This window comes from Haliaeetus albicilla, chromosome 3, assembly GCF_947461875.1.
Source record: "Haliaeetus albicilla chromosome 3, bHalAlb1.1, whole genome shotgun sequence".
Classification (NCBI taxonomy): domain Eukaryota; kingdom Metazoa; phylum Chordata; class Aves; order Accipitriformes; family Accipitridae; genus Haliaeetus; species Haliaeetus albicilla.
In genome coordinates, this window is record NC_091485.1 from 39,312,908 (window position 1) to 39,335,542 (window position 22,635).

General features: G+C 46.7%; 3 protein-coding genes across 7 annotated transcripts in view; 1 reads left to right on the top strand and 2 right to left on the bottom strand.

Annotated features, from left to right (window-relative positions):
• TRIM55 (tripartite motif containing 55) overlaps positions 1-14,401 on the top strand; it is a 38,592-nt gene extending 24,191 nt beyond the window's left edge. For all 5 annotated transcript variants that reach the window (XM_069779448.1, XM_069779451.1, XM_009920640.2 and 2 more), the window contains one exon: positions 13,999-14,401. In XM_069779448.1, coding sequence (XP_069635549.1) covers positions 13,999-14,009 — 11 coding nt within the window. In that variant the 3' untranslated portion in view covers positions 14,010-14,401. The remainder of the gene's footprint in view (positions 1-13,998) is intronic.
• Positions 14,402-16,287: 1,886 nt separating this feature from the next.
• On the bottom strand, positions 16,288-18,227 carry CRH (corticotropin releasing hormone). The gene is made up of 2 exons (XM_069779453.1): positions 17,847-18,227; positions 16,288-17,311 (listed from the first exon to the last, which is right to left on the bottom strand). Exon 2 carries the CDS (start codon positions 17,294-17,296, stop codon positions 16,769-16,771), a length of 528 nt encoding a protein of 175 aa, XP_069635554.1. The 5' UTR covers positions 17,297-17,311; positions 17,847-18,227; the 3' UTR covers positions 16,288-16,768.
• LOC138684645 (proline-rich protein HaeIII subfamily 1-like) lies at positions 17,649-19,085 on the bottom strand. Its single transcript, XM_069778628.1, has 2 exons — positions 18,317-19,085; positions 17,649-17,977 (listed from the first exon to the last, which is right to left on the bottom strand). Exons 1-2 carry the CDS (start codon positions 19,083-19,085, stop codon positions 17,649-17,651), a joined length of 1,098 nt encoding a protein of 365 aa, XP_069634729.1.
• Between the last annotated feature and the right edge of the window lie 3,550 nt (positions 19,086-22,635).

The window sequence follows — 22,635 nt, forward strand, 5'->3', positions numbered from 1 at the left end:
TGCGGCTGGAGGGATCCCAACCCTTTAGACACCCAAGGCTCTGTATGTGCTTTTAAATATCCTTGCTTAAAAAAGGTTTTTCTGTAGGCAAAGGCTTTTTTTCCTTAGGTCACACTAATTAAGAGCTAAAATATCTACAAGATCAAGGACTAAGAACTTCACTACCCAGTGAAGTTGTCTGGAATGCAAATACTGTAAATTAAACCTTAACTATTCCATAACATCTCTTCTGGAGTAGCTCCTTTTTGGTAGACACTGTTGGTGATTTAGTTCTTCCAGCTCCAAATTCACACCCCTCTTAGGTAAAATATATGTGTATATTGAATTTCCAAAGTGATATGGCTGATCTGCCGAGAATTCTGTGTTACCACAGGGGCATTTAATCTTATTTACTGAAGACCAAAGACCTCTGACACAAACCAACTGTAGTTACCTTTGGGTATTTGCTCTAATGACAGAAGAATTTAATTTCAGTTTGTTCTTCAAGACAAAAATGCTTGGTTTTCCCTGCTAACTTTCTGTACTGCACTCTAAACACTATACAACATGATATGGTGCATCTATGAAAAAGATGAATTATTATTCAGCTTTTATGTGCAAAAATGCCAGCACTATGACTAAAGTATATCTCTCCATAAAAAAAGGGAGAGGGGAGAAGCTATCACCTGTGATTTAGCTGTCTAAGTTATGCAAAAAGATGCACTATTTGGTGGTAATTTGGATTTGAAGAGCATCGGACAATGTGAATCTCAATTAAATTTATGGATAATAGTTTAATTTTCATTTGTTTGTGTTTGGTTTTGAAAATTTGTTGTATTATTACAAGAGGACATAGAGCTTGTTTGTACTCCTGGGAAATCAGGCATGCAAATAGCATTATGCTCTTTTATCCCTCTCTTCCTTTTTTAATTCCAAATACCTTTTGAAATTAAAAATAGACAAATGCAGAAAGCTCTCATTTCTACCATTTGAGACCTCCTTCTATGTGGTCTCTAGTGACAGCTTTATGATTTATTTAATCATGAAACAGAAAGGAGGTGAGGGAGAAAGGCATTTTGGTCTCAGACTCTATTTGCATAAAAACTATTTTCTTCTCCATGTGTAGTGAGGTGGCTGTTTAGACAGTTTATGTGTCTTTATCTTTCATGTGAGATATGAGGTCACTGCCCTTGTTTCTTTTTGTGTGGTAAGCCACTGAAAGCCAAAATTACTTGAAATAACTGTAATAATAATTTATAATAATAATATAAATCTGCATAATTGTCATCATAAAAGCAGCATATAATTTATTTTTAGGCTATTTTGATAGAATGCACTGATAGGGATTTCCTTGGTGTTCAGCAGCAAAAAGAGGTCAGTTCCACCTATTAATCCCCCAAATTTACTTTATTTAAGGGCCACTTCACTCTAAGGAATTGTATCGATGCATCAAGAAATTTCCTCCAGAGTGCAGGAGGGGTATCAGCAGGGATACGGCAACAGGAGGTGCAGCCCACAGGTGTACAGATTGCTTGGTCTAAGAAGGGACGGCAGGAGATGATTCAGCATGAACAAAATAGGAAACTCCACACTAGAGGGATGCATCCCACTTCAGGGAGTGTCTAAGTCAGAAGTATAGTCACCACAGGCTGCTTCTGTGTCTGACGGAGGGCAGGAGGCATCTCCAGTAAGAGAGACAGTTCACCAGCTGCTGCTCATTCACTCTTGGCACCTCTTCACATCTGCCTGCTGAGTGTAAGGTGACATCGCTCTTAACCCAGATGCCTCTGCTCGGTGTCTAAAGTTGGGAGGGTCTTTTGAAGTGAATCTGAGCCTCTGCGGATGACAACTTGCAGCAAATGATTAAAACACAGGGAGCGGGAGTAGCTTCAATGAGCTGCCTTGCCACCATGTGGAGTAATGTGTTAGTGGAGGGTGACATAGACATTAACAAGCAGCCCTTTCCAGTGCATGGGAGAAACAGAACTTAGAGTCCAAACCAAAAACTTAGACAGCTTAGAGACAGTCTGTGTAATGGGTTACATAAGGAGGTGAAGCAAGCCTTCACCGAGTCCTAAGTTGTCTTCTTGTGTTCACTCTCAGAAGACAGGCCAAAAATAAGCTAGGAAGAAGAATATGTATTTTGTGCATTAGACTTCAGAAACTCATTCACCTGTTTGGCATTCCAGGACTCAGGCATGTGGCTTTGTGGTCTTTACACCTGAAGGATGCTACCAATGGCATATAGGTGTGGAGCTTTAGGCGTATGAAGAATGATGTGTGTGTTTTGTAAATGCTCATGGCACCTAACTGTTAGACTGGCACACCTGAAGGGGCATATGGTCCTTCAGGCTCTTGGAAATCTGACTTCTAAATGTGCATTGAGTCATCTGTAGTAGTAAGATTAGTTTGCAGGAGTGCTGAACATCTATCACTTCTAACAGTGCAAATGCTCAACTCCCACAGCTAACAAGCCAGGTATGTAAGCCCCTCTTGCTGCCCAGCTTTAAGCAATCAGACGTGAAAAGCTGGCCCTAAGTTCTGCCCTTCAATTCCCTTGTGCGGACCCCTGATAGCTAGAGAAAGCCATGCACATCAAGAACAGTAAAACCACTTTCCAGGAATGTGTAGTCCTTAAAAATGTCTTCACATGCGGAACCACTCTACCCCTTGTTTTTTAATAGAGGAATCCCAAAAATCAGCAGTCACAGGTATTTTACAACAAAACTTACTTGTGTTGTCACTGGAAGTAGGCAGATCCCAAAATACCTTATATCTGCTCAAATTATTTCAGTCTGGTTAAAATACAATGGATGCAATGGATGCATAAGGAAAAGTTTGTTCAGTTTTTTTCCTGAATCAGATTTTTGTAGGCAACATCTCTCATGCAGTGACACCATATAAATTTGTGAGAGTTTATGAAAGTCTTGTATTCACCTGGGTCTCTGGTTATCCAGTTTATTTCACCTAAGATGAAGTACTGGACCCTATATTCTGTTGCTCAAACTCCCCGTCAGAGAAGTGGTTGTCTGTGGCTCCGAAGGACTCAAGCGCATATACTTAGTTGGAAAGGAAATGCAAGTTAATCATCCACAAACAGTATTCTGATCTAATTTCCCTTTGCTGCCAGTAAGTACAGTGCTTTAATTCTGTAGGGATATAAAATATAATCAGGACTGAGCTGTTTGGGAGGAGAAATACTAATGGAGTGGCCTATGTTAATCTTGTTTCATTAGTTTTAAAATTTTCTATTACTTGCTAGCAACCTTATGCCATCTGCCAGAATTACCATAGGGACAGTCCTCTCTGTATTCATGTACTGTAGTTCTCTTTGCCCTGCTGCTGAATACTTCAATTTCAGCTGGTGATCCTTCCAATATTTTTCCATGAGACAGCTTTAAATCACATGTCAGAGAGGTCAGTGCTTAGCTAAGTTTTAGCCAATTGGTTGTCACGTCAATATGCAGACAACACGGACAAAATAAGATCATTCAAAACCAAAATAAGCCTGAGAGAGATCATGCTGTGCTCATTGCCCATGTACCTCTGCTTTTCTACTGCTCTATAAAAGGTACGGTCCCACATTTTAGAGCAGCACTGCTCTGGAATGATTGTATGAGCGTGGTACACTAATGTATGTATGGCAGTGGTACACAAATAAAAATTTCCTTTCTCTTCTCCAAATTGGAAACTCAGTCTTGCCAATCTGCTCAGGTAAGGAAGCTAAGTCTCCCCTTCAAGCCAACTGCTTGAAAAGACGGGATTACTTGCTCGAGAGAAGGCAGTCTTGCAAGGCTGGATCTTGGAGGAACAATGCTAAGTGAGGGTCTCCCTCCCCTATGGCCCACCCAACACAGCCTTCCCACAGTTTGCCCCCAGAGCAGGACAAGAAGTTTGTTAGTGTCAGCAGCAGGCGCAGCCCAGGCAGCTCTCTCCCAGGAAGCCAGCTGCTGCTCCGAAAGCTCTCTGCTCCCTGCAACAGCTGTGTTTAGTGCTAATGAAGGATCTGGGAATGCGGAGAGCAGAAGTCAACTTGATATTTACCAGCCAGGTCTTGATACACTTGTACTGTATTTTTTCGTAGGTAGAAAACTGCATGGGTTTATTTCTGCACCATTAAAAAATCTGCAGGGTTTGACTGAATGAAAAATGGGTCATCTATCCTCCGTGTAGTTTTGTAGGAGACCCATGAATCAGCTAGTGTACAAGTCCAAATTAAATTCTGTTTGAAGCTTCTTCCTAAACATCTCCTAAATTTCACTCGGAAAAAAAAAAAGTGTTCAGCCTGTAGCTGAAATACAGGACAAATGCTAGATGCAAGAAACTCAGTTAATGGTCAAAAAATTCTGCCTTTGCTTCTCTGTAATTTGATTTAGTGAGTTGGGACTCAGTTATAGCGGCCGGGTCTGAGGCCACGCAGGCTGATGTTCAGTTGGTGGCAGATTCTGCCTGTAAATTTCCATTTTGCGTCTTGACTTTGTGCTTCAGGTGAGATTTTTTTTTTTCCTCAGTTTAGCAAATACATGCAGAGAAAATCTGGAAAGCCTTGATTGTTCCTCTTTTAACACCTCTCTGTCCCTTGCTTCTGAGAACTATCTGGGTGATTCAGAGGCAGCAGTGATGAGTCGTGAGGGCAATGCATTAAGACCAGCTTCCAGACAACAGTTTCTCATAATTAATATGAGAGGCAAATACTTTACCTGAAGTCTTACCTCAAATAGTCTGCTCTGTGATTTGTCTGGTGAGTCATAGATACCATCTGATTTATGTATATTTCATTTTTTTCAGTCCATTACTAGCAAAAGGACCTCCACAATGACAGCATGGACAAAATTATTTCTCCTGTTCAAATTAATATAAAGCCAGGCTCACCTAGACATTGCCTTTCTGCAACTAGCTCATTTAAATACCGAATTCTACCTCCACTCGACCTCCTCCAAGCATCGCTCATTCAGGTCATTGTTAAGGCATTCAGAAAAGACAAGAGAGTGTAAACAAAAAATATTTCTTAATCATGGATGAACTGTTGCTGTTTTGCATCACATTATGGTAGATTTATGTCACAACAACACAAGCCATCTGTTTGTGAAATATTTGGTTAGTTGTCATCCTACTGCCTTGAGACAGTTCAGGCTTTCAGTGTAGCCATACGCTCGTCTATGGAAAGCAGTGCTTGTAGTCCTGTAACCATTAGAGATGGATCAATATTTAAATACCAGCCTATCTACCACTGGCGGTAATTAGTAACTGGGCCTGAGTCCTTGTGTTTGAATATTGTATCATGTAACTTCCAGGCTTTCCTGACTTGTGAGCAGGCAAGGGGCTGGACCACAGCACCCTGCAGGATTCGGTGCCCACCTATGTGATATCTGAAATGGAGATAAAGGCTGGGGGGGCTGCACGTACAGCCAAAATGAAATGGAAAAAAAAAGGAGGGGGACATATCAAAAAGTGTGGATTCAGTCTTAGATCCCTTTTCAGATTATATATATTCTTGACATCTTTACCTGACATCTTCAGGCCATTAAGACGCCAGTGACTAATTCAGAAAACTTGTTATCCCAGGCCACTGGCCAATGGAGATAGGTAGGTGCTGCAATGTTCAAACCATGCTACAGATGTCCAGCATAGGTGTCATGCCTTTGACTGAGCAGAGAATAAGGATCTCACAGTCCTGGAGAATAAGTAATCTGAGTTTCGCATTGCTCTTTTTAATTTAGAAAGCACCCTATAAAGCCTGCCTGAGTCTATCTCAACCACCAAAGGTGGTGATCAAAATACAGACCCAGTCTCTTAGAGCACTCCTAGTTCAGCACTTCTGCACACAGAAGAAGTGGCTTTTTTTCACAGTGAAACACTTGCTGTATGCCTTGCTCTATTACAAAATGCCTTACTGAGGAAAGGTAGCTGTTGTTTCCCCCAGCAGTGCTGGTGAGCCTTTTCAACATCTGGCATCAGATATTTTTTTTAAACACATTCACTTTTATATTTATGCATAATTTCATAAATTAATTTTATAAAATAAATAGATTCCTTTTTTAAAAAAATGGAAGTGGTGCCTGCCCAGATGCAGGTCAGTTCCAAGTTTGTCTCTGGTGACAGTGGCCTGTGATCTGTGCTCTATACTCTGTAATAACCTGACCAATAACTATGATTGAATCCAAGGCTTTAAGCGCAGCATTTATCACAGCTTCCTTGGACTTCACCTGGGAACAGTGCGAGATGGGCAGAAGGGAGCTTGGTTTAATATCTTGCACATCGGTTGGCCGAGTACTGTGCAAGCAAGACAGCAGCATTGCTAATAGGCAGGCAGAGATTACAATGTGAGATGTGGTACAACAGACATCTGTCTGCGAAGTCACGGTGCTGCTCACTGAGCAATGTATTGTTGGAGTAGAGTCATTTCTTGGCTACCAGCTTCATTTGCTGTCGTGGTAGTAAGGAGGAGATACAGGCAACTGAAGACATGTCAAAACAAGCACACAAAGGAAAAGGGGCAGCAGCAACAGGTGATGAGGGAAAAAATGTTTTAACTGTGGCCAAGACTTTCTTTTTCTGTTGTGTGGTGGCTTTAAAGAATGGCAACTGGTTGCTCTAGCTGATGTTCCAGCTTGTCTTCCTGCATCTCCATCAGTGTGGTTTTGTCTCTGAGAGAAGGTGTGCTGTGTCCATAGCTCACATATACCACCCCCCGCATATTTACAACAGCCCAAGTCAGTCAGTCATTCACCATATGAGCAGTGCTCCAACCTCCAAAGCACAGTGTGTGTCTACACACCTTGCAGCTATGCTGGCCCCCTTATCTGCTCCCATGAATGGAGCTCCGGGGTGAGTCACAGTCTGAACTGGCACTCTGTCTCATTCATTGGATTTACAAAAACACCATTTGCAGAGGAAGAAAAAGCTTTAATTTACAACAATCCATATTACTCAAAGGAAAGGCCACCTGACAGAGACAGACATGATGTTAAACCATTACTAGGTTTGCGACTTCTCCCTGAAAGCTAATAGCAAATTTTCTCTCACATGGATTAGATGGGTTACTGCCACAGAGACGTTCTTGGAAGGTCTTTACTTCACATTTAACTTGTTGAGCTGAAGTAATATCTACTTGTCTCATGAAACAGCAGTAGGAAGAAGAGGGGAGAACTGGTAGCCGTGAGTAGGTTTCTGGCACTGGTGACCAGCGCATACCACTTACTCCTACAGCCTCTCAAGATGATCCTTCCTTTGCTAAACAGTTCTCCAGCAGGGCTGGAAGGGAGCAGAAATGATAGATGGCTGATTGATCAGGAGGTCCTCAAAACTTCACTCTGAGAGGAACAAAGCATGATGTATGGATAGATCCAGGAAAGACTGTTCTGGTCATGCAGCCTTAACATTCACGTGTTTGTAAGACTCTCCTCTTGGGTTTCCCTCATTTTCCTGGACAGTGGCAGGACCAGGTTTTATGCCAATCTGTAGTTAATCACTCTCCACAAAAAGTAATGCCAGTGAGGTGCAGCAATGGGTGAAATATTACACAAGTATGTTATTTCTGGCTTTTTTGTTTGAGTCATGAAAAAGATAGGTGACATAAATAAGGGAATTTTATTTCCTTTTTGACAAGTAACAGTTAGAAGAAAGCTGCTGTCTCACAGCGTTCCCTAAAACTGTTTCCACCACTGTTTGAAGTGTCTGGACCTCCATATCCTATGGGAGATGTGTGGATCCTATACCAAAATAAGCTAGCCATGCTATTTACCTCTGAAATATATTTGGCCTCTTTAAGGTCATTATGTAAGAGGCATTGCATTAGACATTATCCGCATAATGTTAATTTAAAATAATGAAAATCTATTGAAGAAAGGCATTTCCTCCCAATGGACTTTTAAAATTCATTACTGACCACTATTAAGAGAGTGACATATCTAGTACCGTGACTGATGGAGCTTGTCTGTGCATATTATTTTCTCTGCTACCATATGTATTTCTGTGGCAGGTAATCATAGCAATTATTCTGGAGAATATTCTGTTGGTTCCTGCTAATAAAAAAGAAAAGATCCATACAAAATAAGCAGCGTCTTAGCTTGAAACAGTATTGTTGTGTTATATGTGACAGCTGCCAGGTGTTATGCTGAAGGAGCTAGACTGAATAAAAATATGAAAACAAAATGCTTGAACTAAAGTTTAAACTATTTAAAAATAACCTGTTGTGCTCCCTTTGTTTCCACTGCCTGGAAGTGTTGAGCACCAGAAGTGTTAACACTTGACATTTGAGGCAGACAAACATAGCCTACAGATTCTGTGATTGCTTTGAGACCAGCTAGCATTTTTTAATTATTTCTGTTCTTATCAACACTGGAGATTGTTTCTAAACAAGCCAGCTAAAATATGGGAATTAACGTTAATTTCTCACTCATTTTCTGCGGCTACAGAAATGGTAGAAGCAAGAAGCTTTTCACTGCTTCTCTCTCCAAGATCCACATTTTCTAAAAAATTCACACTCTTGCTCTCCTGCTGGGTCAAGAAGAGACAGTGAAGGCATTGGGTAGTTCACATGCCCCTAAGGGTGTAGATCCATTTTTTTCCTCTGGCAGCAAAGGTGATTTAGGAGTTTCTTGCCAAATGGCTCTGCTTCTTATTCCTACCCAGATGCCACCACTCACACGGCATTCATTTGTGCTGAGGCAGCTGCTTGTTGGGCTGTGTTGGAATCAAGTCATTCAAACAGTCCAGGTTTAAAAATACCTTCCTTCACCTCAGAAAACAACAAAAAATTGACATCATTCCAGTGACATTCTCATTCTTAGCACAGCCCTGCAAACAGCTGCAGCAATGCAAATGGACAGTGAACCGTGGAGGCAAAATGGGAAGAGGTGGATGGGGAGCCAAGGGGCAGGACCTGCTTTGGTTAGCATTGTTGCTCCAGAAAATATTCATATAGCTGCACAAGAAGGCTATTTGTAACCAATCATCCCATCCATCTGCATAGTTGTAAGAAATAACCCCCTATCCTAGGGCATACTGACTTCTAATAAGCCATATGCATTCTTTTCTCACTTACTTACTTCACAGTAAATCTAGACCTTTCTCATTAATTCAGTCAAAACTGAGACCACGACTCCACAAGATGGTAAATATAGTTTTGGAGAATTCAGCAATAGGTCAGAAATAACATACTCAGGTGACACAAAGCATTCAGCTAATACAAACTCACTAGGTAGAAGCATATTTGTTTAAAAAATGTGAGGCGGCCTTTTTTGCTTTGCCAACAAAGGCATAATCTATTCTCCTGCAGCCAACATAAAACTAGCAACCATTTTTGTTTTCTGATTAATTACAGAAAATTGTGATTGTTTAGTTATGCTCAATCCAGATAAAATATACTGCCGGGTGATCTACAGCCCTGGAGGAAACAACCATTTCAGCCCTCACTTCTTTTATTTCACACATCTCCTTGCAAGCTGGTGTGATAAAACCTCTGAGAGGGACATCATAACAATGGTTTCTCCAGATCCTATCTTATCAGAAGTCACCAAAAATAAGCAAAAAATTGCCAAAACAAACACCAAAGTAAAGAAGACTATGAAGACCCTTCACCTTTCCTCCCCACTTCCTAAATTTAGGAGTTACTGATCTTGTAAAAGTAATAGAGCAGTCAAAGTTCTCAATTCCTATCAAGCAGTTTTCTGATATCCTGAAGTATATGACTGGAATCTTTCTTGTGTAATTACTTAATAGCCAGATCTAGTCTAACCTGGTCACCAAGAGTGTCTCTAGAGTCAGTAGAAAGAAACAGGTACCTCCAAAGGGCAATCCACCCTGCAGACACTTCTTTTAGGATAGGACAAATCACCCTCTGGTTGTGCCTTTCTCTCATCACTCGCATTAGAGGGAATTAATATGGTTTGCTTGAGTGGATATCTTGTTCCTGGATGACTCAAGTTTGGTAATATGGATCCCAGTTTTTGTACCTAAAGGCTATGGAGATTAATGTTGGTAAAGCAGAAAACAACGTGTAGACTTCACTGTGTTTCAAGTATCTAGAAGGCCTAGACTGCCTATTTTTCCCCAGCACACACAGGATAACTGCTAGGCCCTAATAAATGAAAACTTTATGACAAAGCCATCCCACTCACTCTTTTCCTCCCCTCCACACCCTTCACAAAAACCTTACACAGATTTAGGTAGTGCTCTGCTTAAGGAAACAAATGCTAAAAGATGCTGAATACCTGCAACTTTGATACAACTCATCAGGTTAAAATCTGAGATCCTTATACTGTTTATTCATGCAAATTCTAGTGTGCCATATGCTGAGGAGTGCTGAATGGCTGCTCAGTGGGAGTTGTGGTTGCTCAGCACCTCCAAAGAATTGGCATGTAAACTCCAGCCTGGACTTTGCTTATGGGAATAACAAATCCAATCATCAGTCATGCGGGGTGTGCTTCCCTCCCCGCTTCATGAGCTGGCCTGGTGAAAATGCCTGGCGCTTATTGAAAGCATCATCTGATGTCACTCGACACCACAGGGGAAAATATAAATCAAAGTGTAAGTATTCAGCACTCTCTCAGCATTGGCCTAATGTGATTAATGTAATCTGAGGTAAACACTTTAGTTATTCCTTATTACTGTTAGGGACCCAAATCAAGGGTTGGGACTTGTTATTCTAGGTAATGTGAAAAACAAGCCCTACCCATGAGATCGCCAAGACTAAGATAAAGCTCAGGTAGAAGCTTGACAACAGTTACCTAATAGCAATGGACGGACACAATGAAGCATTGAATCTGAACCGTCTGAAGGGCATGTGGCAAGGGCTGTGACGTGCTCAGCAGACAGCTTTTCTCTGGCAGCAGAGTAGGTCTGTGGTAACAAGGAGACCAAGGTGATTCGGGATGAGATTGGAAGGACCTACAGAGGGGTCGGATGCTCAAATCCCATTGACACTGAGGAGACCTGCTTCTGCTTTCTACCTTTCAGAATCACTTCCTGGTTCAAAAAAAGTTGTTTTCTGTAAAAGTCTACAGCTGAAATCTTTGTCTCAGACAATCCCAGCACACTGTATAACTCTGAGTTGTGTGGCCTGCTGTTGGAAGGGGGGAGTGGACTTAATAATGTGGACAGAGTTGCTCCTGGCACCTTTTGATGGTCTCTTGCCTCCCACGAGGATAGCATACCTCAGTCATTGTATGACTCAGAGCACAAATACTACAGTGTCACAGGTGTGAAAACACAAGTCTAAAAGCCAAGGAATGGCTCTATTGTCAGTTTTGTGCTTGCTTCACTCCCAGCTGGGTGTGATGGCAAATGATTGCTCTTGGAAAGGCACATTGAGGTATTGCAGACTGGCAGCCTGCTGAGCCCAGCGAGGTGCAGGGGGTAAATGCTTCATCCAGCCAAACCCAGTGGGAATCTGTTGGAGCTCTGACATTGTTTTGCTGACACAGGAAGATGTCATCACAGCAGAATATGAAGGAGTTAACACATTACGAAATACAGTTTTGGCAGTGATGCAGACAAAGATTGTTTTGTTTGAAATGCAGTACCAGCAGTGTTGGTTAACAAGGTAATGCAGTCACCTTGCCAGTCTAAGTCATTACATTGTGGGTTTTTTTCTTCCACCATGTTAGGTCCAAATCCTATGAAACAAGCTGCTTAACTTCAAGCCCATAGATAGTTCTTTGCTTCAAAGTTAACCTTAGTTTAATGTATATTTCTGGATAGTGGCTGGTTGGAATAGCAAGTGGAGGTGCTAAAGGAAGCCCATCTTGCACAGGAAGAGAAATGACAAGGTGCCAGTGTGTTTTTAAGTAAAAAAGAATAAAAACTCAGGAAATTATTTTTTAAACCTCTTGCCACTCCCATTCCTTTGCAGGGTGAGAAGTGAGAAGGGCTGTCCCATGCCTGCTTACACACAGTACTGAGGGCTCAGTGCACAAAATTGCACAACCAATTTCAAAATGACTCTTAGCTAGTCCAGGCACTCCAGCTGTCCTTCCAAAAATAAAAGGCAAAATTTTCAACATCACAGAGGACTAATAAACCACCTACGCTCCTGCATCTACCGAGATCAAGAGAGCACAGAATCCCTTACGACTCAGAAAGTCTAGCCATGTATTTACTGCTGATACCTGACTTTTGTAATCCCGTTGAAAGGTTTGCATTCAGCACTTTCCAGGGCTGAGAGGCAGATCTTCTATAATCGGGACTCAATTAGGTACCTGCCTTTTCAGGTGAAGATCTGGCCCCGTGGGCCCAGTTCTTTACAATACTTTTGCATAAGCTTGGGAGACAATCCTCACCAGCATTCCTGAAAATGGGCTTCTGTATTCAAGTGGGCAGCTGTTTCTCCCAGATTTTTCACCAGGCTTGTGCTCTCATTAAAGTATGTGATAAACTTAGCAAGCAAAAGCTATATTCTTCTGCAAGATCCTTGTCCATAAAAATCCTTTCTGAGCCCTGTATTTTGCAGTGAGTAGCAGTGAGTGCCGTGCTTTGAAAATATGAATGTAAGTCAAAGATTAGTCCACATTTCAAATCTTAGAGCAGATTCTTAGATAGTATTTCACTGGAACAAGTGGGGCTATTCCAGTCTAGAGCAACTGAGGATCTGAGTCTAAAAAAAAAAGGAGCTATGAATTCTAATTAGATATAAAGAAAGAAATAGGGAGCTACTTTTTTTCATACCTCCATGCTGTCTTGTTTGTTGGTGTCCTGACACTTAAATAGGTAGTAACTGGAAGGAAGCCCAGTAGCTAAAATATACTTAACATACCACTGGTTCTTACTAATTCCTAAGGTCCACTTTAACATTAAGCACTTACAAAAATGCTTAGGAAAATAATCCATCCCATGCTTCAGTTCCTCACAAGCATCCCTGCTTCATTGTTTCTTCCTGAATATGCCTGTTAGCATCACTGCTTTGGTAACTTTCCATTTTAGGACAATATTATAAAAGATTGAGTCATGTTAAAATTCAGAGGACACTACTCTGGCATTCTCCCTCTATCGAGTAGTATCATGACATCAAATAGTTTTCCTGAGATCATGCTGAAGTTCCCAAAGTAAGGTGAAACCCTGCACAGAGAAGACTGGCAGTATGTCTATTTTAATTTTAAGAATGTATAATAATGTATATGCATATCTAGGAATACAGAGGGAAAAAATTCCTGTATTATTGCAAGTTAAATTTTGGGTTTAATGATGAAGACACATGGCATCCCTTAGCTACCAAATCACCCATTTTTATACATTTTATCTTTAATAGGATTTCTGATACTATGACAAAGCCAGTCTTCATTCTCTGCCAAAAGGGTCTGAAAACACTGGAACTAGTGAAATATTTTGGCATATTATACTGGTCTGTTAAATATTCAGCTAATTTTAAAAATAGTAATAACTCCTGTGATTAGCAGCTACAGCATATCATGTCCAGATTCCTTTTTTTTACTGTAAGCGTAGGATACCTGTGCAAACAAAAGCAGAATTGGGCCTGGGATATAAGCAGAAGCTTATATCTTTGTATTATTTATCTCCTGTTCTCGGGCTGAGTGAAATTGAAGTGAAATAAATATTAAAAGACTTTAACAAAAAAAAACCCAAAACACATCCAAGGCAGATTTCATGACAGCAGAACAAGTATCATTTTGAGTGGCAATGCACTGACAATAACTTTTGGCTTTGGTCCACATCAATCTGGAGGCCCAGCTACACAAGCCAAGCTGGCTCAGGATCCCTTCTAAACAGGCAGTTATCACCTTCAGTGCAATAGTATTCCAGAGGTCCAAATCAGGACTAAGCCTTTTGCACAGGTGCAACACGCTCACCCGGCGTAATCCTTCCTCTGCCGTTGTCCGTGGCAAAAGTCCCTCTGACTTCTCTGGCGTTAGAAGTCTGGCTGGCCTCCCCAAATTTTCATGCTCCCTGCCTTTTCCCCTCTTTCCCCCTTCATTCTGTTTTTCTGCGTGTTGTGAAATCTTGAGGATTTTAATACAATTCATCTTTGCCTCTTCCATTTGTCAACCTTTCCTTCCTTTACAGACTGGTTCTGAACCATCCCCTCAAGGACGAGTGGAGGAAACTCCCGTGAGCAATGAGAGGGGTGACGAGCCGGCTCGTCATATCTTCTCCTTCTCCTGGTTGAACTCACTGAATGAATGATGACTCACTCCAGCTGGCTTCTGGTGTGCTTCTCCTCGGAGGGACCGCGAGTGCAGGCAGCCTGGCTGCAGTCAACAAAGAAACTGGCCTGGAAAGGGACATCCGAGCAGGTTTCATTCCCAGGAACTCAGTTGACCTCCACATCGTACCCAGCCCTTGAAATGACAGTCCTGAGAGGGATGGGAGCATGGGGACAAATTACTATACTGTATTGTAGTCAGAGTGTTTTCCAGTAATTTCTTGTTTCCAAGGGGAAAATAGCATCACTACAGCTGTAGGCTGAGCACTGCTCGTGTTTTGTTACTCACTTTTTGGCACGTCCCCATGTAGGTGTAAATGCTTCACCGATGTTGTTAGCTAAAATGCTGGTATGATATTCACTAGTAGCATCCTTTGCCAAAACATCGTTTCTCCTCAGTACCCTGCTGCGTCCCTGCTCATCAGTGCTGGTGACTTCAGTGACACTATTGCACCCTTGGCACCCCCAAATCAGGGTTGTGTCTAAGCACCTCCCTGCAGTCACTTGTAGCCCCCCCGGTACCAGTGCCTCCCCAGCGGCAGAGGCTGAACACAGGAGGGCAGAGGGAAGCTGCCATTTCTTCTTTTGCACTTGCCCTTCCTGCTAAGCCACAACAGATGACGCTCACATAAACAAGTTATTTGTAGGGAAGGTGCCCAGCGGCAGGGATGAGGAAGGTGCACACGCCGAAAGCACTGGCCAAGGCTCCGTGCATGGGTGCAGGACACAGATCTGAGTGTGTGGAGCAGACACTAGAATGCTGCCCACGTCTTGTCCAGCCGGAATCTGTGTCTACGTCTTCTCAGTCATCCGTGTGTGTAAGAAAAGGGGCATGTTCTTGCATGAAACCAGAATGCGGTGAGGGTTTAATTTGAAGGCCCCGTGGTGTGCTGTAGAAAAGGCGAATGCAGAATGTCCTGATCCGTGTGCATGTCAGATGTTGAGCCGTCTAATGAAATCAGATTTGTGTCTTAAAAGAAGCTCTACAAGTTGTACCGAAGGTGACACTCTGCAAGTTTTGCCACTGGGGACAGGGTGTCAGCACTCGGTAGTGTTTAAGAGAGATTGGCAGGTTGCCGGGAGTGCTCGGTGCCATCGGGGACCAGGTGCCAAACTCTGCACTAGGGTTAAGTGTGGATCTTTCCAGGAGCCCCGAGCCAGGCCCTAAACACACTGCTTTGGCAGGGGATTGTGTCGGGCCATAGGTCTGCCCTGCGCCCCAGCAGGACTGGTGAGCTGGCAGTGCAGACGGTGAGGGGTCAGCCCCAGTCCCGGCCACCCCTCGCTACAGGGCTGAGACATCAATCCTCACTTGTCTCTGTTTCCCCTGGAAAACACTCCTGCGGCAGAAGTTTTGGAGGGCTGCATCGGCCGAGCTCCGGGCAGAGCTTTGAGATTCGCACAGCCCAGAGCGAGCATCGCTCTGCACCACCACCGCCGCCACGTCGCCTCCGGCTGCGGGAGCAGCTTCCCTGGGATTTGGTTCAGAGTGAGGGATTTCCGATTTTCTCCCGGTCGCCCTGAAGGATTTCCCCCAGTTCCTCCCGGGAAGTTTCTCTACACGCACCGCCACCTCCCCAGCGCCCCTGGGAGGGGCCCGGCTTGGGCACGGCCGCCGGGACAGCGGGGCAGCCGAAGCAGGGAGGAACCTGCCCTTTTGGGGTGCGGGGAGGACGAGCAGAGCTAGAAGGAAAACACAAAAGAGATGCCGGAGCGCCTCACCCCTTTCCCACCGCTGCGCTCTGGCAGGAGGAGGCTGCGCAGCCCCGGCCGCAGCGGCAGGAGCCGGGGAGCCCCCTCGGGGTGCTGCTGAGGTGGGAGTCTGCAGGGCTGGGGGCCACCCACCCTGACACCCACCCACCCCCCACCCCCGTTCTTTCCCTCCGTCCCCCGGAGCAGCCTATGCCGAGGGCGGCGGAGGGAGGCAGCCCCTGGCCGGGCGGCACGTCGGGGCGTGCCTCTGGGAGATCCCGCAAGGACGGGGGCTCCCCGGGGCGGGGAGGGGAAAAACATCCCCGGGGGTGACTTAGGGGTCCCTGCGGCTCTGGGGGTCCGCAGCCGTGGGTGCCCCTCCTCCCCCCACCCCGGTAAGCGCTGAGGGAGGAGGAGCAGCCCTCAGGCGTCTAGGCAAGAAAGTCTATCAAGCCATCTTTACTTTGCAGCTTTTATTAAAAATATAAATATTAAACATTCTCTTACACAACAAAATCGACCGAGCGCTGAAAAGATGTTTTATTGTGAAAATGTTTACAGGAAAAAAAGTGGATTTAAAGTAGCTTACAGAGATTCCCCCTCCCACCTCCCTGCCCCCAGCAGAAAAGTTATCTGTCTTCTTGGCACCATTTCTTCCAATGCTCACACATCCCTACGTAGCGATGGCACTAGAATAACTGGGAAATGGAGAAATAAATAAAGGTAGGGGAGGTTACGAACGACACTCGTGTTTCTGCACTTGGTACACGGTTGTGCATGCTAGTCAAGGGACAGAGGCTGTTCGGAGTACACCCTTCTAGGTTTAAAGCTATATAAAAATAAAGAGATGACATCAGAGCAGCACTATGGTACTTCGGACGGTGTAATTATTCTTGTGCTAACTGCGGAATCTCTTTGGCAAGGCGGGGAGGGGCCGTTTCATTTCCCGATTATCTCCATCAGTTTCCTGTTGCTGTGAGCTTGCTGCGCTAACTGCTCGGCTCGGGCCATCTCCAAGACTTCTCGCAGGAGGTGGAAAGTCAGATCCAGAGAAATAGGGGGCTCCTCGGATCGCTTCTCCCTCTCCACGGCCTCCCCCTCGGCTTCGCCCTCCTCGGGGCTCCCCAGCGAGCTCTCGGGCAGCTGCTGCAGCTGTTGCACCGCCGCCCGGAAAAAGTTGCTGGCGGAGGCTTCGGGCTGTAGGTGGCTGGTGCTGCTGGGAGAGGCGGAGAAAGAGCCGACGGGTCTCTTGTTGAGGTTGCCCAGGCGCAGGAAATACTCTTCTCCCATGCGGAGCAGGACGGGCAGAGTTTGCTGCTGCTGCTGCTGCTGCTGCTGCTGGAAGAAATCTGGCTGGTGCAGAGCCCCGTGGGCGGCTACCGGGCTCTTGCTGAGAGCTCTGCACTCCTGGCAGGGCAGGAGGGCGACCAGCAGGATTCCCGTGGAGACCAGCAGCGGGATCTTCATGGTCGGGGCCCAAACCTGCGGGGGCAGACGGGGGACGGGGGACGGGGTTACGCAGCCGAGCCGCGGCGGCGGGGAGGGCAGCGGGGGCCGGGGAGGGGGCGCCCCCCGCCGCCGCCGCTGTCCCGGTGCTGAAACGCGCCGCTCCGCGCCGCTCCGCGCCCCTCCGCACCCCGCACACGGCGGCCGAGCCGCGCTCAGCCCCGGCCCGGCCGCCCCCGCCGTCGAGGCGGCCGCCCCGCGCCGAACAGCCCCGCGGGGCGGCTCCGGGCTGCTCCGGCAGCGGCTGCCGCGGACGGGGCTGGGCTGAGCCCCCGCGGAGAGACTCCGCGCGTGTGCGCGGCCCCGCGCCCCTTCACCCACCCGGGGGGCGGGAGGGTGCGTGGGGTGCCCGCGGCGGGGCGGCTGTCCCCGAGAGCCGCGGGGTGCGGGCGCCCGGCTCCCCCGAGCCTCCCCGCTCCCTGCCCGGCCGGGGGAGCTCCCCGCCTCCCGCGGGACGCGCAGCGCAGCGCAGCGCAGCCCGCTCCGCGCCCGGGCGCGGCCCCGCACCTACCTGGGGCGGCGGCGGCGGCGGCGGCGGCGGCGGCGGCAGGGCAGGGCAGGGCAGGCGGCGGGGCTCGGCGGTGCCCGGCGGTGCCCGGCGTCCCTTCCTCTCGCTCTCCCTCGGAGCCGGCTCCTGGCGAACTTGGGATCAGATTTGGTCCTAATCAGAGCCGGGGCGCGGGATTTTTATAGCTTAGACCCTCTCCTGGAATCACGCAGAACTTGCCTAATAAGCTGACGCTCTCCTGACAGCCCGATTGCGTGCCCCGATCCACTGCTGAATAAATCATGGGGGCCCGTCGGAGCGGCGATGGGCCGAGTTTCGCTATCGCAACCCCAAATCTCACGTCCAATTATATCAACAGATATTTATCGCCTCTGCAGTGACGTCAGCCGGGCCGGGGGCCGGGGAGCAGGGTGCCCCCCCCACCCACCCCATTGACAAAAATACTTGAATGAGATTTCCTAGCGGGCGCGTACTATGAGAGGTCACTCCGGGGAAACTTTCCACTCGCGGGCCGGCCCGCGGGGAGGGACCCGACCCGCCCGGGGCCAGGGCTGCTACCCCGGCCGGTGTCCTCCCCTCATGCCCGGTGCTCCCCGGCGCTCCCCGGCCCTCGCCCCCGCCCCCTCCGGGCCCGCCCGCAGGGGGCGGCTGCCGCCGGCCGGCGCGGGAGGCTCCACGGGGCGCGGGGTTTGCGCGGAGCCCGCCTTTGCTGCTCCGCGCCCGCGGCCAGCCCGGGCCGGGGCAACGCTCCCCCCTGCAAACCGGGCAGCAGCGCAGCCGACCCCGCGGGGCAGGGCAGGGCAGGTGCCGGTGCCGGTGCCGGTGCCGGTGCCGGGAGGGACCCGCGGCACCGCTGACACCGTCACGTCGCACGGGCTGCCCGGGCCCCGCCGCCGGGAGAGGGGTTGGAAAGCCCTCGGCGAGCCTGCCCCCCGGGGGCGGGGGCGGCGGGGAGGGCCGGGGTGCCGCCGCCGGGGCCGCCCCGGGAGCATCTGCCGGGGCAGGGACGGCAGCCCCGGCACCGCTCCGCCCGCTCCTCCTCCCCTGCCGCCTCCGGCACCGCCGCCTGCTCGTCCCGGCCCTGCCTCCGCGCTGCCAGCTCCCACTCCCTCGTCCTGGCCCTTGCTTCTCTCCATCGTCTTCCCCCTTCTTGCGCGGAGGCAGCAACTGCTCTTTTTTCTTTTCCTTTTTTTTCCCCTCCTCGACTCCACCAGCCGATCTTCCCCACCTCTTCAGCCCCATGGCCCTGTGTTTCCCTCTTCGCCCTCCTCGGCTAAGGCCCTCCCTCCAGGGTGCCCTAATCCCACGTTGAGCTCCCTCTGAAGTGCTCTCCCGTCTCTGTTATGTCTGAAGGCTCCCGACCGTATCCCACCAATGTCTCCAGCTGGGTTGCTTACCCTCCAATCCCCTCTTCCAGGAGGAAGCGCTGCCTATAGAAGTAACTTCTGCCCAACGCCCATTCCCCGTGTAATGTGCGCTCTTCGACGTTTGCATCCCATCAGCTTTGCCCCTGCATCTCAGTCCTGCTTCCCCACTGCCTCTGTTGCAACACCAATCACGTCCTTCCCTTTAAATTGGAAACTTTACAGAAAACCTACTGGTTTTATCCTGCCTAGACTGTAAATGCATGGGGTCATGCCCTTGCATGTCTCCCATCATGGTGAGGAGTAGCAACAGACCACGGAAGGTGGTCGTATGCTATCAATGCTAAATCAGTGATCAATCTGAAATCCATTTCCTTAATAAAATAACAAAGTTCAAACAACTTAATACATGAGGTTGGCCACAGCCCAATTCTGAGCATCTGCTTAGGGATGCTATACACTTTAATTTTTGTTATACCTCCCTCCAGCCTCAGACGCTGTTGGTGAAGTGCCAAGGAATCAGATCTTGTGCATCATAAAGAAACAAATGGAAAAACAAGTAGTAATACCAGAGATTTATCTCTGCATTACGTCTGTTAACTCAGGCATTCACACACTGAAATGTGTATTACAATGAAAACAGAACAGAATATATTGTGTAGATAGTTGCAGCAGAAGCTATTTGTATGCTTTTAAAGCATGTCAGCACGGCTTTCAGTGAGAACAACAAGAGGTTCAAAGAAACAGGAGCTAAGTTCAATCAGTGGATGGAAAATGCAGGAGGTACTTAATAAACTCAAACCCTCCAGATGTACTCTGGGGCAGGTTTTATCACAGTGCCTCCATTTTTAGGCTTAATATACCTTTTAAAGACACGAAACCTCTTAAAAATAATGTGACCATAAACGTAAAGAAGGAAGCATTTTGATCCAAATACATTTTTTTAGTGTCGTGGGTGAGATCTGAATAAGACATAGAGCTGCATCTCTCCAAAAGATTGATGCTAGTGAGAATTGGCTCACATTATTTTTTTCATCATTTACAATATTATTTAGGTCCCTTTAGGCAGACAGTTTCGTCCCTTGAAGAAATCCAGGGTAGCAAATACAGCATAGGAGTGGGCTAGGAGAGCTCCTGCAATTTTCACAAGAGCTGTACAACCTGCCAGGTTCTTCTCCCCTTTTTCCTGACCCCTGGCTCTGACCTGGGTCTGCAGTGTCTCACCCATGCTTGTTTCTAATCCAACATGGTCATATTACCCTACTTTCCCCAGAGATCCTGAGTGATGCGTGAGAGGGCTTGCAACAATTTAAATGTGGGGAACACTGTGAGACATTTGGATGCCTTGATAACGAGGAATATAAAATACCACAGATACACAAACCAAAAAGTATTTCCCTCAGCACTTCAGATGCAGAACTGACTGCCTAGGAACACAGATGTCCTTTCTCTGGAGTCACCGGTTTCTAAGTGAAATCTCAGCTGCTACTCCTGCAGGAGATTACAACAGAAGAAATTCTGGGTTCTCACCGGAGGGGTGAAAGAGAGAGACAAGGCAGATATCAGGTATAACTGCATCAGAGTTTTATGTTTAGTGATATAGTTTGAGATTAGCATACACTTCATAAGAAAAGTATTCATCTTTGACTCATTCTGCAAACATCAGGGGCAAACAGAATTTTTGCAGTGAATCACAAAATAACATTGCCTAGAAATAAAAAGCGCTAGCGAGGCCCATCTCCTGTCTGCTGACTTGGGTTGGATGCACCTGCCCTTTAGCCTTGGTGATCTCAAACTCGGGCACCTACTGAAAGGCAATTATAGCTACTCCGTGGTAGCTAATAGAAAGCAAAAGCATGCCCAGAGTATGATACATCCCATTGCAAAATAGTACCTTCAGACTTCTGGAGAAGCTCACCTCGTTCCTTTGTCTATAAAGGGAGTGCACAGAACTACCTTAGGCTAGTCACTGAATTTTTAGATAGCTAATGTGAGGCAAGAAGAATCCCCTCCTCAATGATTGACCATACCAGAGAGATCACACAGTTCTAAAAATAGCAATACAGAAGGGATGTTGTTAAACTGAGGGCATGGCTCTTACCCCAGGTATTTCTGAAGATGTCCAACTACAAACATGGAAGAACACACACTAGGTGTAGATCAGCTTTCTACCACGGTGCAACATTTCATTACCACTCCGGCTTTTGTCAGAAGGCGGTAAGAATTTCTGGTGGTGTTGCGTTCAGCAAATATTTCCATGTCATCTCGCATAACCACTTCATGTGATCACCATCACTACTCAGTCCCTGTGATCAGCTCTGTAACATGCTATCTTACATTCTGTGACTATTTCAGGTGAACTCAGTGCATCTTGCCCACTCTGAGGTGCCAGCAAGCATACACTGGCACATTATGCACTACATTTCTGTTTCACCTTTGGTACTCCCAATACTAAGAAATCTAAATCTGATGGTCATAAATATTATGGGTTCTAGGGCAATATAGAGAAAAAGAAAAAATATTCAAGGTATCTTACTGTGCCTGAAGGTGATAAGTCATTTTAAGAACAAAATACGTTTGCTTATTGTTTCTCAGCAAGCTGAATTTGCTAGATTAATCATAGAGGACCTCAATTAAAGTGAATTATAAAAATCAATAAAAATAAATCAATTAAATACAAAAGAGTATGTTCTAGGTCAGGACGAAGAACAAAACTTATAAGGAGCTCAGTTATCTGCCCTTTCTTCTGACACCAGAAGTCTTCAAAGTTCTCTCATTCAGTTTTAATTTCTCTTTCAATTTTTCAGTGACCTCACCCCAGGAAGGGCATCACATGCTCATGTCACAGAGATTTTCTGTGGTATGTCTCACCGTCGTATCAAGAGCTTCATCTATAACTTATAACAGGTTTTCCTACAGTCCCCTGAGAGAGAGGAAGGCACCTTAATTTCCCAAACTTTTCAGTGGGGAAAAGCAACATGAGAGGATGAAGAGATTTAACCAGTGTCCCTCAAGGGTTTGTGTATGAGGCAGGAGTGAATCTTGCATTTCCCAGGACCAAGTTCACAAGCTCAACCAGAGGACTATTTTCATTCATGATTTAATGTTCAGACTCTTGATCCCAGAGAGCTGCCCACAAGACACACTTTTATGGGCTCAGGGTCCCAAAGGAAGGAAAAAATCCTTGAGAATATCCTCTTGGTTCCACCGTGTCTGGGGAGAACACAGCCGCTCGCACACGGGTGGATTTGCAGGGATGGTTTTCCTCCCAAAGCCTGACCCCCGGCTGAGCAGAGGCCAGCACACGCTGCTCAGGAATCTCAAGCATGGACCTTCTGCCCCAGCAAAAGCCTTCTCTCTGCCCAAAGGCCCGCTCACCCAGAGGGCTATTCCCACCGGTGCGCATAACACGGAGACGAGCTGCGCTC

Excerpts from the sequence above, each read along its gene's own strand:
- CRH (XM_069779453.1), bottom strand. The coding sequence starts at position 17,296 with ATGAAGATCCCGCTGCTGGTCTCCACGGGAATCCTGCTGGTCGCCCTC.
- LOC138684645 (XM_069778628.1), bottom strand. The coding sequence starts at position 19,085 with ATGGGGCTGAAGAGGTGGGGAAGATCGGCTGGTGGAGTCGAGGAGGGG. Across the intron at positions 17,978-18,316 it reads CCCCGGAGTGACCTCTCATA|TTCGCCAGGAGCCGGCTCCG; the intron begins GTACGCGCCCGC and ends TCTGATCCCAAG.